Here is a 15525-nt window from a genome sequence, read left to right on the forward strand (position 1 = left end):
GCTGTAGCAGCAAAAAGTAGTTGAATAGGACTTATCAATAATTTTCTAGCCTATATTCGGTATTCAGCAGTGCAATTCTTCGTCGAAAAAGGTTAAAAAATAATTAGCTTGTTCTCTTTTTTACAATGTGAACACGTGCGAGAGCACGTGATTTAGTACACAACGGTCCTTTTAAAATTTCGATTTCAAATGCGAATTCGAGCAGTTTCGAGCATGACAGCTGTCAATGTGCCGTGCCCAGAAATCGAGCAGAATTGGGTGACACAAACAAAATTACAAATTTACGTTCGCTGTAGGTTCACTTCGCACGGGAAAAGTATCGGTAAGCACTTAACAGTGAATAGTTTGATAAGTGTGTAGTTTTTCTATCGCTAAAGTAAGTTGCAAATGAATTGCTTCGTGCATTGCTTTCGTAGCGGCAGTACAAGCAACACCCCAGCAACAAAAATAGTGCTGCTTCTTCCTTTTTCTCGCGGTGAACAGTTGTATATTTCAATGAAATCACTTAATTACTACCGCTCGGGCTTGTTGAGAATTTGCGTTTTTAACATTCAATGTTAAGGATTTACCAGCTCGAGAAAAGTCAGTCATGGATGGAGGAAAATGTTAGCAGTAAAAGCAAACAATAACATTGTATAGCCGTCTCGTTCCAACACTTCCGTACCGGCAGTTTGGGATTCGGTACGGATCGGTCGTATATTTTCCCGCCCACGGACCGAATGTGTCTGTTCGGTGCACAAATGACAGGCAGTGTTAGGAAGCCGCTTGCGTGCACCGCTCAGAACAGACATACGTGCCGGACGCTGTCACACCACGAGTGGCAGCTGTAGCTGCTTGATGTAACCATTTTTTTCTCTCCATCGAGCGTTTGTATAAATGGCACCAGCATTCTTTAAATCGTGCCCGTACAGAATGGACGTGCCGTGCGCATGCTGAAACCTGCTGAATTAGAATCAGAGAGCGTGCGGTGTGTGCTACATTCTGCTGTTCGCAACTGTGCTGGCTGCCAAGCCCGATGGGCCCGTTTGTTGGTTGCGCGTGCTACCTCGGCAAAGTTTGATTATCAGTGAAAGTTCTTTCCGCTGTTTTCCTTTCCACCCACCATCTCTCCCTTTCCTTTTTCCATCGCACGCTCGCATCGTCCAGGGTTCACAGGTATACATAGGATGGTTGCTGGGTTGCTCGGAACATCCGGCAGAAATCAGGGTGGTGGGCAGTGATGATATCCAATCTATGGTCGCACGTCTTGACACACACGCGCGCGCACATACGTACACGCCCCATAGGAGATGAAACCGTGGTTTTTGCGGGGCCGGAGTAGTGTGGCTCCCCGCGGAAGGTGTGTGCTTGGTGCGCGCACAGAGAAAATGTCCGCACATCCGCCTGCCTGCCTGCCCAACACGAAGAACCGTTGTGGAACAAATAATACAGTGGTGTACCTTTGTCTTCCTTCTTCCAATCGTTCCGGTCGCTCCCCGTAGCTGCCCGAGGTTTGCATTCATGGTGGTACGGTTTCGACACCGTTGTAACGGACGTCGCTGCATACGCCGTTGCACCTTCTGCTGCTTACCGAGTGTCGTCGTCTGCTAGCCCCGTGGGTAATAATATGCTTGGCTCGCCGGTGGAGGTCCGGTACGGCGATGGCGACGCGGTAGTACTGATACGAACGGATGCCGGAGCGGCACGGACGCACAATGGAAGCGGCGACGGCAGCAGCGCCAAGGAACCGTCACAAAATGTGACACACAACAGCCCGGCTAGTGTGGCCGGTACGCCGGAATCAAGACGTATCATCATACGCGATGCGCACGGGACAGAGGGATGCGGTTCCATCACTATCGTAACTCCAACCAATAATCTTAAGATTAGCATAAACACTAAACGATACGATCGACAGAATGGATTTCAGGCTGCGAAACGGACGTTAGCGAACGATCTGCGGAACAAGTTGGGCGAGTTGGACGAGTTACTGAAGGCGTGCGACGATGATGAGGGCATCGATCAGCGCGGTGAACCATCAGCCGGCGAACGGCCCACCACAGTAACGGTACAATCTCAACCAGCCGATTTCGCGGTGGCAGCAACGGCGGTGGCAGCAGCCTCCCACGGCATGGTCAGCGGTGGCGGAGGCGGCTCGATGGAACCGTCGTCGGCGATCGTTCCCGGTGCGTGCAACCTAGACTACTTGCAAGAGCATCTAGGCCTATGCGAAGATGTACTGGTACGGCTCACTAACGACAATGAACTGTTCTATCTTGGCACCGTTATCGATCTAGAACCCAACCGTCGCTGTCTGGTGCGGTTCGAAGATGCAACCAAGCGGCGGTTCGCGCAAGCTAGTATCACACGGTGCAGTAGATCTCAGCGGCTGTTGCAGCAAACGTCGTCCGCCCTTGGTCTAGTGGAATCCTCCGATAACGGGCCACAGCCGCAGCTAGCAACCCACGATAGCAGCGAACACGACACACCCGGTAGTAGCTCATCGGTCCGCACGATCCGCTTTCCGCCGGAGTTTTCGTCGCTCGTGTGCACCTCCCAGCTGCCGTACGATTTGAAAGCGCTCCACTGGGACGCACACCACCGCGTCAACAAGACGGGCAACTATTGCTACTGTGGCAACGATGGTGACTGGGCGCGGGAAATGATCCAGTGCCGCAGGTGCGAGCAGTGGTTTCATGGCCGCTGTGTGCGTAGCTTGCAGTTTCCAATTTTCCACGGCGACACGTTTTATGTGTTCATTTGCTCGATCTGCAACCACGGGCATGAGTTTGTGCGCCGGCTCGTGCTTAGCGCGCTGAATCTGGTGCACCTGGTGCTGTACAATCTGATCATGCGGAATGGACTACGGTTTTACGGGCTGCGGACGGCAATAATCCCGTACATCGAGGACAACCAGCGCACGTTGCAGCTGTCGGATCAGGTGAGGAGTGCGTACAAATGTGTGTGACGACGATAGGTTTATTAACTTCTTTGATCGTTCTGTTATTTCCCAATTGATACTTCAGTTCGTGAAGCTTTCAGCACACGAACGGGCTGATCTATTGCTGCAAGCGCTCAAAAGCAACAAGGATAGATTTCTCAACGGTAAAGAGTGTTCGCTGTCACTGCAGCTTTGGACTCTCCGGCAACCGCTGCCTCCACCAACCGAACCGATCACCATTCCTATACCAGCGGTGGAAATCGTAACGGAAAGTATGCTGCAACAGAAGCTAGATATTACCGAGCATTTTCGGTTTCTGCCTCGGGTGTAAGTTTTGGTTCCGTTCCGCTTCCCTAACCTGTGAGAGAGAAGGTCCCCCAAAAAAACGCTCCTTATTGTTCGCCACCTTTTGCAGGTACCATGAGAAAAATTACTTTATGGACGGTGCTACCCGTGAGCGAATGCTCGGTCTCAACTATGCCGGCCATCCGGCATCGGTCGAGGATCCACGGATGGTAACGGCCGACGTTGTCAGCACGCCCTCCTCAACATCAACTGCGCACCCGGAGCAACAATCAATCTCAAACTTTCCCATCAATGTACCGCCACTACCACCAGCCGACGGTAGTAAAGCGCTGGTCGGCGCGCGGCGACGGAAGCGTTTCGGCATACGGCCCACGCCAGTGGTTAAACCGCTGCCGAGCGATGGGCTCGGTGCAATCATACCGCCGCCAGCGGACTTTATCGGTCCGAACCATCCGTTCTACGAGGAGGAATCGTCATCGGGCTCGTCCGGCAACAGTAAAACGCGCTACCATTGCCGGAAGATCGGTACAATGAAGCGGCGAGCGTTCGATATGAACCAGCGTTACTTGTCGAACGCGAAAAGGCGAAAGTTAAGCCACTCGGGTGCTTCGGTATGTATTGCTGGATTGATTAGTTGTTCGTTGGCTTCAAAGCATTCTGTTCGAGGATTAGCTGAAGTCTCCGGTTTTGCATCGAGCAGCAGCAGCATGTCCTTCCCATAATCATTGATCGCCAGTTTTTTTTTTAATTAATTTTCTAACCTTAAAAGTTTCTTTTTCCCCTTTCACAGCTAAAGGAAGCAATGCAAACGCAAATAGTGCGGAAGCGGGTCCTGTCCGACGTGCTGGAAGAATCGCCCAATACCCTATCCTGGCTTAATGTTCAGCGCCATAACAGTGAGCAGAGCATGAGCGGTGGCGGCACCTTTGACGAACGTCCCTCAGCTACCTGCTCCTCTTCCTCGTGTACCGCCGAGCAAGTCGATGCGACAGCTGCTGGAAGCGTCTTCTCGGATGCGTCGTGCGCCGAGGAAAAGCCGCTGGCGAGCGGTCGCCGATTGTCCGGACGGTTGGTGGCGCTCGGGACGAAAAACTATTCCGACACGCGGCGCAACAAACGGCGCCGGGAGCAACCGGCCTCATCGTCGTCCCAGAAAAATGGTCGAACGGGCCGGCGCCGGCGTAGTGAGGCGTGCGGCGGCGACGATGACGACGATCCGACCGATCACTCGAACGGCGATCGTTTGTCCATGAGCGACTTTGCATCGAGCGCCGACAGCTCGTGCTGCGTGCGCAATGCGTACTGGGATCCGGAAACTGTGCCGCAACCACCGCCGGCCGTCGAAAGCGATGGCCAAAAGCAAAACCGTCCAGCGTGTGTCGTGATGGGCAAGCGGACGCTCCCGGACGGCAAGAAGGAGCTGCTGCTCGAGCTGAACTGAGCGTCTGCTGCCGATCAACGCTTAACGATTACTTCTGTCTTTTTCTTTTTCGATAATCATTTTCAGCACTTGTTTTTCCTTTGTTTTCCTTTTAGGTTTGTTAACAGAATTGTAAACGGGAGGTGCATTTGACCTTTATTGCTGTCCTTTCGTTTCAGCTTTCGAACTTTTAGGGACAAAAAGAGAAAAAATCATTATTAATCTTATTTATCAAGAGTAAGAGAGGGAGAGGAAGTGAGCGAGGAAGAGAGAGAGAGAGAGAGAGAGAGAGAGAGTAGGGATTAGGAAAATTATCTTGTTTTTGTTTTTCTTCTTATTTACCCCTTTTCTGGTCGATTGTTAGCCACTCACACGCACCCTGCTGCCGGCGCAGGGTATTAGTAGTAATTATTTAATTTCATTATATTATTCACGCATTAAGCTTACATACTTTGAGAGTACAAAAAAAACCCAACCCGTTTAGAATGAAGTAGCGCAATTTATTCGGTAGCCGGTAGAGATCCGGCGTTGTTGGCCGATCGAAAATGCAAAACGGCGAACCGTTACAGTTCCTTTACGCGCGGTAGAAGAAACATTTCGCAAAGCAAAATAGCCTAGTGGACCAGCTCGAAGCAACCAACTAACCATTTTGGGAAGGCCAATCAAGGGCTAAAACGTATTAATTTATTCGCGCTTCGATGGTTTTGTGCTACCTATTATAATATTACTTTCCCAATCTTTATTTCGACCTTTGAGGATGAAATAGTAACAAACGATCTCGCATTCCCAATAACGAAACTTTAAACAAACCGAAGTACGAAAGGTAGCGCGCAGGGTAATTTAATTGTTTATTGTTTGTTGTGCGGCCCTTACTACAAAAATGTCTTTCAGCTTTAGGCGTACGACCTCGGCAAACGAATTCAAACGAATGGATCGATACGGTTAAAGGAAGGTTCTGTTAATAATGTATTTATTTTTCATCGCAAATTGCTGCAAATGATTGATCTGAGGTCGGCCCGGTTGGCAGATGCGACAGCGGCACCGGTCTTCACACAACAGGACCGGGCTCAAATCTCATCGGAGCTGTGGTCTCCCACAGTGAGCACTGACTATCCAAGCATACGCGGGCCAGGCGGGTTGTATGGCCAAGAAAGAAGCAGCGATTAATTTGGTGTGATACATAGATTTCAGTCAGGCGAACCAGAACCCGTCCTGACATAGATGCTCAACACAGTTCTCATGCACAGTTCCTCGCAATTCAATAACAACAACAAAAAAACCTCTCCCGAACGTACTAACAGCTACGAACTGTAGCAATTAAAAATGTCTCCTGCGAGGAGATTCTAATATTTTGTTGTTCTTTTTATTTCCACCCATTAACACAAAGAGCCAGCAAACGAATAGCATAACGGAAAGGTTGATTAGTTTTTATATTAAGTATTATTTTTCTTCTTTTGTTGTTATTCTTTTTTACTTATAGCTCCATCCATTAAAATACGTACCCCCCCTTCTGTTCTGAAGGGGCAAACAAACCATCAAGAACATTGAACTGACACTTTATAATGCATAAGTCGCGCTTAAAACAAAGGTGAAATCAGAATGCACTGCCTGCCGCGAAAGGGACGCGCATACCTAGTCTGTTGTGGGGTAAGCGGATAGACGGAAATAAGGTAAACCCGGAAAAATGCTAAAGAGAGGGAACAAAACGATAACACTTCATCGCGCATATTTTAGTCGGGGCTACTACTGGACAGGGATGAGATCCGTAGAATTAGGTAGCATTCACAAATTATTTATCGTGCGGTCGAAAACCAACCACCCGGGGTGTGAGTGTGTGTGTAGCCAAAGGCTTGCTATATCCGATCCTAGGGAGGATATGGGCTTCATCATACTAGAAACTGCGAGCGCAACGCGCACGCCTAGCCGTTTAATGCAATTTATTGTTTGTTAAGTCTCGCTTACATTTGCCAACAACTGCCTAATTTACACGACCAAACCTCCTTAAGTTTTAATGCTGCCTACAACGAAGCGGATGCCGGAATGTATATTGATAGACTGTATTAAAAAAAAAAACCTCCCCCTCCGTTCGTTCAGGACGTCAGTTACATTTTGAATCGTGCGCACATTCGATGTTGTGTTCAACCGTAACCAAAACTTAACGAAATCAGCCAGTAAAGGTGAAGCTAGATTAAGTACGATTAGGTGCGTGATGGTTCCGCAAGACGCACGTGATAGGTGGACGATGCAAGCGGACTGAGCCTCAAACTGCTAGAGGCTTGTATTGACTGCAAGCCCAAAGCTCCAATACTTTTTAATAACCCCATCAGCCCTACCCCAAACACTCCCAACACCTCCCACTGCCAATAAGATGTGATACCGTGAGATATGGACGGAATGCTGTCCGTTAACGGAACGTAGTTTGGGGGAGGGGGCCTGAAACCTGCGTAACAAGCCAAAAAACGAAATTGCGAAAGTAGTTACAAATGAAAGGTATTTTATCGTGAAGAAGAGACATTGGGCGCTGCCAGGCTCTCGCGACGCCCACGACTACAAGCTAGACTCTCCAGCCCGGTGTGTGTGTGTATCCCTCGCTTGTTCGTCTCTCACTTCATCCCTGCCAGGAAGCACGTTAGGACAAACTAGACAAATGAAACCAAGGCTGGCTTACTACGGGGATGATGTGTGGAAAAGGGTTGCGAAGCGAGAAGGAAAATCTTGGAGGAAAATCTACGGTGTATATATGCGCTAAGGGTGTAAATCATCGTGAGCCGAGAGAGAGAGAGAGAGAGAGCCTAACGTTAAAACTCACACAGGGATTAGTCAACGAGTTTTCTTCTTTTTTTTTTTTAACCTAGAAACGAATCAAATGGCTTGCTTTAGACGGAATTTGCAAATGGACTGTCAATTAGCTGTTAAGTGTAGGCATCGCTGGCTTTATGAATGGTGTAGATACACACATGTTGTTGTATAAATAGTAGCCAGTGGCTTTTCAGGAAAGCCTCCCAAATTCGCATATGTATGTATGTTTTGGGGGTGGGTCCGGTGGCCGGGGCGCTAACGTCGCCGGGCTTCACACGGCAGGGTCCCGGTTCGCCTCCCCGTACGTACGGCTGACTACTTTACTACGGGTAAAATTAAGTCACAGAATGCCAGAAATGGCAGGCCGGTAACCTCTCGAGGTTGTAGTGCCAAGGAAGAAGAAGATGTATGTATGTATGTATGTATGTATGTGTAAACTGTCCTCCTCCTGCACAACTCCTTTTCGGTGTTACGGGACTGGCCTCCTGTATATAGTAATATGTATGTGTAAATAATCGCACTCCCTGTGTCACGAACTCGATCGTTCACATCGAAGCTTCGCAGCTAGAGCGAAAGCTAATCATCGTAAACGGTGAAAGGTGAAATAGAAGAAGAAACCGAAAAATGTCCTGAGAAGAAGAGAAAAGAAGATTAAACAACACAAAGAAATATAAAGGTGAAATACTATAGCAAACGGTCTATTAAAAGTAGTGTATGGTTATGTTTTTGTTGGTTAATTGTGTCCTTCGTCCATTCTTCAGAACTTTTCGGTTGATCGAGGTATTACAGCCTTCAGACGAATCTGGTATCCTCATCAGATCACAGATCACAATATGTTGTTACGGAAACGTAACAGGATAGCCCGTCCAGCATATGGAAAGTGCTTTAATCCCTGGAGAAATCCTTGGGTTGCCAGTCATCAAACAACACCAAACATCAGTAGAAGACTACTGATGGACTAGGTTTGGATTTCTGGAGTTAATGGAGCACGAGTCTCTGTAACAATACTCCTCCAAAATTCGGAGCATAGGTAGTTATCCAAATTAGCGGAACTCATGTCATATCAAGGACTTTAGGACGAGACTCTGGGAGTATATGCGAGGTCTTCGTCTTTTTGGTCCTCTTAGGAATTGCTTCGTGGATAAGTCGATTGTATACTGCGTTGGAGATGTACGGTCGATCGATCACTACACTAGGTTCCTAAATTCTCCTGGAATCCGTACTACTCTATCTAAACTTACCCGACGAGAGTTAATACTAATACTTGTTTCCTACTTGTTGTGGAATATGGACTTGAGAGGTGGATAAAAATGAAGCTTTATTGCGTTGAACTGTACCGTGCAGTACTCTACCGAGCCTCCTTGCTTTAGCGCCTTTTCGGTACCGGCATCCGGAAACCTTTGCGCCGTGACTTTGCCTCTATAATCATGTTCGCTTGCCGTTTAAGGTAGCTGCGCGACGGCACGTCACCCTCGTCGTCGGACAGTACGACCGTGGTACCCTGACCGGGTGAGGTTGACGAAATCTGCGTTGTCGTTCGGCCAGCAATCAGGTTCATGTAGACAGGCGGATAGGCCGGTGGCTTTTCCCGATCTTCGGCCGGTGAGGATGTGGACAGTACGCTACTGCCCGCTGCAGACGCGGGTCCACCCGGACTCGGCGATAGCTGCTGCACGGTGGGCGTTGGTGGGGTGGCAGGTGACGGGACCGCCGGTACCGCTGGCTGTCCCGCTTCACCTTCGTCCTCCGACAGACCGCTGTCGACGTCGGCCGCCAACTGGCCGCTGGCAATCAGCCCGAGCTTGATGCGTTCCTCCAGCAGATTGCCAAGCTCCTCGACCGCCAACTTGCCCGACGAGATGTCCTTCAGCTCGGCCGGCTTGAGCGGTGTACGGCGACTGTACGGCGAAGCCGTATCGAGACTTTCCTCGATTTCGCGCAACTTAAGCAGCAGCTCTATCAGCGCATCCTTGATCGTGTCGAACACGTTGCGCGTGTACTCGATTGCTTTGTCGCACTCTTCGCGCCGCTGCTTCTGCTCCTCGATGGAATTTTTAATCTTTTCCAGCTCTTCCTGGTTGCTGCAGAGGCAAAACGAGAGAAAAAAGGGGGTTTTGTTAGGAAGATAGACCATACATTGAAGAACAGAGATCCCAACTTACACATCGCTATCCTTGACGTCGGCGAACTTGAACGCGTCTAGTTGCGCCTTCATCAGTTCACGCTGGGCCTCCAGCTGCTTCTTCTCGTTCTCGGTCACCGTGCGAAGATAGGTGAGCCGGGCAGACGCTTCCCGTTGTGCTAGGAAGCGATCGACCACCTCACTAGCCGCACTGACGCCGGTCGCCTGCATCAGCTTCTTAAACTTCTGCTCCATCTCGGACGCACCGTCCTTGTCGTGCAGACTGCTACCATCGTCACCACCGTCCCCACCACGACCATGCTCACCGGAGCCGGACAGTATGCTTTCCTGGTGGATGAGCGTCTTTCCGGACGAGAAAATCTTCCGCTCCAAACGCTCGAGCTCCAGCTTCCGTTCCTCGACCTGGCGTCGGAAATCTTGCGCCTGCTTTTCCCGCGCCTTGTTCGAATAGTGTGTCGTCTGCTCCTGGCGCTGCAGGATCGTCTTGGTGCTGTCGCGCATCTGGACCGCTTCCTTGTGCACCTCCTCCAGCTTGTTAATCTCCGCCTGCTGCTCCGTGATCGCCTGTTCCAGCTCCAACAGCGAGCTTTCAAACTTTTCCGCATCGCGCATCAGCGACGACTTGATGCCGCGGTACTTCTTCCGGATGTGTTCCGCCTCCATCCACTGTACCGTGGTGCGGTGAATTTCGTTCTCTAGCCTTGTGATCAGCTTCCGGTTTGCGTCCTCTTCGATCGTTTCGGGCGGGTTGGAACCGTCACATTTGGCATCCCGATAGCCCACCAACGCTTGGTACTGTTCGACGAGCTGCTTGAAGTGGCGCTCGCGCTTTCGCATCCGGTCCTCGGTGACGTCCGTCTGCTTGTTCAGATCGATCACCTTCAGGTCGACGATGCGTAGCGCGTGTGCGACCGATTTCGCACCGGGCGGCAACGGTACCCGGCGCTTGATCTCCTGCACATTCTTCTGAGCCTTGGCGCTGGTCGGATTGTGTAGGTAGGACAGCTTGTTGGTGAGATCCCGCACCTCCTTCCGCAGCTCGGCCATCCGATCGTTCTGGGCCTTTTTCTTGTCGTTCCATTCTTCGGTGTACGCTTTCTTCTGGCCCTCGGCCAGCATTACCTTTTTCTTTAGCTCACCGATGCGTTTGTTGGTGAGGGCGAGATTTTCCGCGTTCAGTATCGGTTTCGGTGTCGACATGATGGACCGAGCGTTGTGTACAGTTGCCGTTCGTCGGTAGCACTGTGGAACAGCTCGTCATCCTTATCGATCCAACAGCGGGGGAAGTTTGTTTTCCCAGTGTCTGTGGTAGCTAGGCTACGGGGTAGAGCATGCTCCGTCAGTTGGCAGTTTCACTCTCATAATACTTTATTTACAGGACTTGCAGGAGCGGAACATCGTATACGCAAACTAAGCAGATGCTTGGAGACCCGAGCATTGAAGGGGTTCCGTCCATATAGACAGAGGTGTATCTTATGAGCAGGCTTTGAGGTCATGAGAGCCTCGATCATTTAGAGCGCCCCGAACTTCTGGTATTCCTCCTCAGGTTCGATGTATTAGAGGCCTCCAACTTTCACTCTACTTAGGACCTCCAAGGGACTTTATCCGCCACATAAAAAGAAATTAGAAAAATTGTATTTAAAGACGTATAATTCAAGCGAAAAATTATTTACCCAACGCAATTGTTGGCAGCTCGAGGATTTTCCTCCTCTACAACGATCATTTTGAACAACCCACCTGATTCTGCTCGATTCCATCATGCTACGTTGGTTCATTTCCCAGCTTTATGTTTTCTCCTTCCATTCATGCAATTCATCTGTTCTCATGTTGCACCCAACATTATGTTGATCGCTTCTCTGTGTGTGTGTGTGCGAGATTTTTTTTTTAACGGATGCTCAAGTTCATTCCGTTGCACGGTGTTCATTTTCACGACATCCGTTGAAGGCGATACAACGCTTTCCCGGCGGATGGGTTTCCCCCCTCACCGTTCTCCGCAACGATATTTTGACCCGCTTGGAAACCTGTTCTGGTGGTGCTTTGGTGAAGTGGTGGTTTTGTCCGTACGGCTAGAAAAAAAAGTCTACCAGAACGGTTTATGCTCGTTCGGTCGGGGCCCTCTAAAGGACAGCATCAACGGCAGCAGGGCACGCGTACTGCACATAGTTATGCGTGTACGCGCGCGCTCGCAAGCCTGTGTGTGTGCATAGTTTACTGTTGCAATCCGCTCTGTTTCGTATGCTACTTTTTGTTGTTGTTGCGAGGGTTCTATGGCAGTCCTTCTAACATGTGGCAGACCTTTGGGATGGAAAGCCTTATACCGTGGTCCTGCGGTTTGTTTGCCCTTGCTGAAACATTTATTTCTGCTCGCACTTTCTTGCTGACGATGCCGAACTCTAGAGTCTTGCTTATTTTAAGCGATAATTTTTGTCAGAGCAGCAGTCCTCAAGTCGTCAGGAATGAGTACATACTTTGTTGCTTCTTCCAGCGCGTAACGAAGATTCTGCGTACAACTGCGAAGATTTGTTTGGATTGCGGGCAGTCAAAACATTTGCAAATAGAAGAAGCACATTCTGCCACAACACCGGAGCCACCCAGCCAAGCCCGGTGGTCTGCGCCCCATTCGTCTAAGGGCTTCAAAACGTATCAAGCATCCGCGCTCGTTCGCAGAGAAGACATTGCTGGAAAAAAAGGGAAGCACAAATCGTCAGGCGGTTTGTAATGTAAACAAGCAGAAAGCATCCAGTATGCAGTGCCGTCCACTGCGGCGCATATTTGCTGACCCAATCGGTTTCCATGTTTGCCGTCTCCCGGAGTTTGCCGGATTTGGCCCAAGGAAAGGGATGCCATCCATTGCTTCTGCCATCACAAACGTTCCCACATTGTTGGGTGTGTGCGCTCCAAGTCCAGCGGGAAGAAATTCTAACTATTCCAAGCACGGGAAGCGCTCAATGCTTACAAATAAAGAAATGCGAAGGCATCTTTTGTGGTTAAAATTTTGCAATCGTGCGTACTGAGGCAGAATTCACTTCCTATCCAGCGATGAGAAGCTTTGGTTCGGTGGCGTGCTGTTGAGTCGCTTGTGTGTTTGTTTATGAGTTGATGAAGTTGCATAGTTGCAGTTTTTGGCTGACGACTTCTCTAACGTTGCGTTTCTTCCGTTTGCAAGCATCGTTGTTAGGTGAGTCGGTCACACGGCAGAGACCTGGTTATTGAATCCGGGTCCGGATCCGGTGGTAATGGAGGCAGCACCAGGGTTCTAATCCCATATGGGCCATTCTCCCAAAGTGAGGACTGACTATCCAACTACATGCGGTATCAATAAGTCTATTAGGCATGACCTAAGATGTCGTTAGGTCAAGAAAGAAGATCGGGTGCCTCCGGATACGCAGGACTTGACTAGATCTAGTCTCGAGCAAATTTAAGCCAAGGAAGCAACCACAAACCCCTGTTCAGGTTGTTAGGGCCAAAGAAGAAGCGTTTGCCATTAAGCCGAGTTAAATGGATTGCCGTTATGCGGTCTTGATGGCGATCATTCTAATTTTTCCTGACCTGGGTGCGTGGTGAAGGCTTTCCTCGGATCGGAGTACTCAACCCAGCCTCAGCCAGAAGTTTGGTTGTCGGACCCAATTATATGCTCTCCTTCCCGCTCTCATTACAATCGGTCATCGGACACCACTCTTGGCCGAAGGTAGCTGGCTGGCTGCTGCGGATGGTCGTAAGCCCTGTGCTGCGGGGCCACATTGCACCGCGCGCGCTCGCTCGCATACACATAACCTCAACATGCGTTCCCGTACCACATAAAAAAAAACCGTCCGCGAACCACTAGAAAAGGAGATGGGAAAAAAGAAGGACAGTAGGCGAAAAAAGAATCAGGCAAGAAAACAACACCAACACCGACCGAGCTTGATGCGGTACCGGGAACGATTCGAGCAGCAGCTCGAGCAGGGTGCAAAAGAGATGGGTGCGAAAGCCCGTTGGCCGGACCGATCCAACATGTTGGATGCTGAGGTCTCGAGCTGGTACGGGCGATTTTCATCTCGAGTTTGGACACTCGACAACGGAGCCTTTTTTTGTTTGCTGCTTGACAGGGCCGCACACCAGCAGCAGACAATGGGAATGCCAACTGCGTACGTGCGAAAGCGAGACGGTTGGTTCCGGGAGCCTACGGTACAGAGAGAGAGAGAGCACACAAACGCGGTGCACACACACACACACACACACGTTGATTATTTCCGCAGAAGGAAGCGAAAGAGGTAGTAAGAAGGAACAAAAAAACAAACCGGTTACTGCCATCGACCCCTAAAGGCACTCGCCTGCTTGGGCTTCTACATGCGATGCGGCATTGTGAGAAAGAGATCGCACTCACACACACACAGCCACACGACGTGAGTTGTCGGAAGGGCTGCTCTGAGGTGGTGGTGTGAAGGGAGGTTTTTTTGCTGGCCGTTGTTGCTGGATTTCGGTTAGGTTTTCAGAAAATTGTGAAACATGGAAGTACTCGAATGTTGAGCACACATTCTGATTAGTTGTTTGCGTGTGCGTGTGTGTGCTCTCTGCGTCGCGGATGATTTATTCGCTTGCATTCGCTTTCTCGCTCGCACTGAACGCGTTGGCTCGCTTTGACATGCTAACGGCTTGTATCCTGCTAGAAAGCTACAACAACAAAAGCAAAAATTTATGCTTCAAGGCAACAAAACAACAAATACACGTAGCATTCAATTTGTCTTACCGAGCATATTACTTTAGCTCGGCAGCAGATCAGTTGTTCGAAAGAAAATAGAGCCTTCCCCGAAACAGGGAGCGCAACCAACGCGGATCCTGCGCTCCGCTCACACACCGTCAAATCACCGTCGCCATCTTGAGCCTGTGTTTACGGGGCAAGCATAGACACGCACACACACACACGTCATCGCGAGTGCGTAAGCAGCTTTCGGGCAGTTTGGTACTCTCTCTCTCTCTTTCTCTTGGTTGCTCGCGCTCACGCGCAGCATAAAGCGCATCGGTGTGTGCGTGTGTATCGTGCGCGCGAGTGTTTATCGAGTGAACAGTGGGATTAAACGGTACGGGGCCGTGGCCACAGCCGCGTACCAATTCTCGAGCACAATTTCGAGCACAATCTCGAGCAGTTTCATTTGAACCGTTGCGGAGTGCGGACGTGTGTGAACACGTCGTCTGTGTCGAACGCCCTCCACCCCCCAGAAGAAAAAAGAAAAACACAGCAGCAGCACGACGGAGTGCTCCGAGAGAGGTGGGTGGGTGGGAGCTAGTTTTTTTCTAGTTATTTTGTTTTTAGGGATGAGATGACCACCTTATCCTATCACGAATCTGGACGGATCGGTGCAAGTGTCAAGTGATCTATAGGTGAACATTGTGTCCTGGGCAGGAGGATAATAAGCCTCAAGCGCGACAAGGATATGTCACCTACCTTTGTTGATGTGTGTGTGTGCGCGTGTTTATATGTGAGGCCTACACCAAGAAGCACAGTGAACCCCGAGGATCAGAGATCGAGAAAATCTAGCCGTCGGTGGTGATGATCCCGTGAGGAGAAAGAAAAACTTCGATCAATCAGAATCCCCTCCCGATGAGTTTGATTGGAAGGGGGATAGTGTTGTGGTGAAAAGTGATGAAAAACAAACGCGGAAAAGTAGACGCGCACACACTGAGCGGCATCCGCAGCTGAACCTCAATCAACCCAGAACAGAGATCCTAATCGAATCGACAGTCAACCAACCAATATTTGCTGAAGCTTCGCGGAAAATGTTGTGTTGTGGTCGGAAAAGCGTGAAGTGTGGCATGTTTTTCTGGGTTTTCTTTTCATTATAAAAAATCGATCCACCCAATCTGTATGAATGTGTTTGTGATTCGTGAGTGTTTTAAAATAAAGAAGTTAAAATTGTTGTACAACAAGTTCATATAAAAAATATTCAAAATAAAAGC

At 49.7% G+C, this 15525-nt stretch overlaps 3 protein-coding genes and 1 long non-coding RNA gene across 14 annotated transcripts in view; 2 read left to right on the forward strand and 2 right to left on the reverse strand.

Moving 5' to 3' along the window:
* The first annotated feature begins 198 nt into the window (after window positions 1-198).
* Window positions 199-7500, forward strand: LOC118503260. Of its 6 annotated transcripts, XM_036036325.1 has the most exons (7): window positions 199-322; window positions 1482-1840; window positions 1898-2165; window positions 2277-2920; window positions 3006-3247; window positions 3336-3837; window positions 3996-7500. In XM_036036325.1, exons 1-7 carry the CDS (start codon window positions 214-216, stop codon window positions 4665-4667), a joined length of 2796 nt encoding a protein of 931 aa, XP_035892218.1. In that variant the 5' UTR covers window positions 199-213; the 3' UTR covers window positions 4668-7500. The 6 variants fall into 6 exon arrangements, with proteins under 6 accessions (XP_035892218.1, XP_035892197.1, XP_035892207.1 ...); XM_036036304.1 differs by having other exon boundaries at window positions 1482-2165; XM_036036314.1 differs by having other exon boundaries at window positions 1482-2165; window positions 4017-7500.
* A 1244-nt stretch (window positions 7501-8744) lies between these two features.
* LOC118503281 (coiled-coil domain-containing protein 151) lies at window positions 8745-11194 on the reverse strand. Of its 2 annotated transcripts, XM_036036371.1 has the most exons (3): window positions 10974-11194; window positions 9608-10905; window positions 8745-9526 (listed from the first exon to the last, which is right to left on the reverse strand). In XM_036036371.1, exons 2-3 carry the CDS (start codon window positions 10786-10788, stop codon window positions 8812-8814), a joined length of 1896 nt encoding a protein of 631 aa, XP_035892264.1. In that variant the 5' UTR covers window positions 10789-10905; window positions 10974-11194; the 3' UTR covers window positions 8745-8811. The 2 variants fall into 2 exon arrangements, with proteins under 2 accessions (XP_035892264.1, XP_035892257.1); XM_036036364.1 differs by having other exon boundaries at window positions 9608-11194.
* Window positions 11195-11266: 72 nt separating this feature from the next.
* Window positions 11267-14436, reverse strand: LOC118503290. 3 transcript variants are annotated; one of them, XR_004905172.1, is made up of 3 exons: window positions 13869-14436; window positions 13487-13750; window positions 11267-13410 (listed from the first exon to the last, which is right to left on the reverse strand). It is a non-coding gene; the product is annotated as an uncharacterized LOC118503290 (long non-coding RNA). The 3 variants fall into 3 exon arrangements; XR_004905171.1 differs by having other exon boundaries at window positions 11267-12266; window positions 13138-13750; XR_004905169.1 differs by having other exon boundaries at window positions 11267-12266; window positions 12369-13750.
* Window positions 14437-14706: 270 nt separating this feature from the next.
* Window positions 14707-15525, forward strand: part of LOC118503297 (neurogenic locus Notch protein) — a 72065-nt gene continuing 71246 nt past the window's right edge. For 2 of the 3 annotated variants that reach the window (XM_036036411.1, XM_036036421.1), the window contains exon 1: window positions 14707-14836. The gene's annotated coding sequence lies outside the window, so the exon portion shown is untranslated. Of the gene's footprint in view, window positions 14841-15525 lie in introns of all 3 variants that reach the window. The other variant, XM_036036401.1, reaches the window with a different exon arrangement.

Source organism: Anopheles stephensi, chromosome X, assembly GCF_013141755.1.
Source record: "Anopheles stephensi strain Indian chromosome X, UCI_ANSTEP_V1.0, whole genome shotgun sequence".
Taxonomy (NCBI): Eukaryota; Metazoa; Arthropoda; class Insecta; order Diptera; family Culicidae; genus Anopheles; species Anopheles stephensi.

What these genes read in the sequence shown, in the direction of transcription:
- LOC118503260 (XM_036036304.1), top strand. Translation starts at nt 214, where the DNA reads ATGACAGCTGTCAATGTGCCGTGCCCAGAAATCGAGCAGAATTGGGTG. An exon ending in CGTTGCAGCTGTCGGATCAG is followed by an intron (nt 2,921 to 3,005) that starts GTGAGGAGTGCG and finishes TTGATACTTCAG; the next exon opens with TTCGTGAAGCTTTCAGCACA. An exon ending in TTTCGGTTTCTGCCTCGGGT is followed by an intron (nt 3,248 to 3,335) that starts GTAAGTTTTGGT and finishes CACCTTTTGCAG; the next exon opens with GTACCATGAGAAAAATTACT.
- LOC118503281 (XM_036036371.1), bottom strand. Translation starts at nt 10,788, where the DNA reads ATGTCGACACCGAAACCGATACTGAACGCGGAAAATCTCGCCCTCACC. An exon ending in GACGTCAAGGATAGCGATGT is followed by an intron (nt 9,527 to 9,607) that starts GTAAGTTGGGAT and finishes TTGCCTCTGCAG; the next exon opens with CAACCAGGAAGAGCTGGAAA.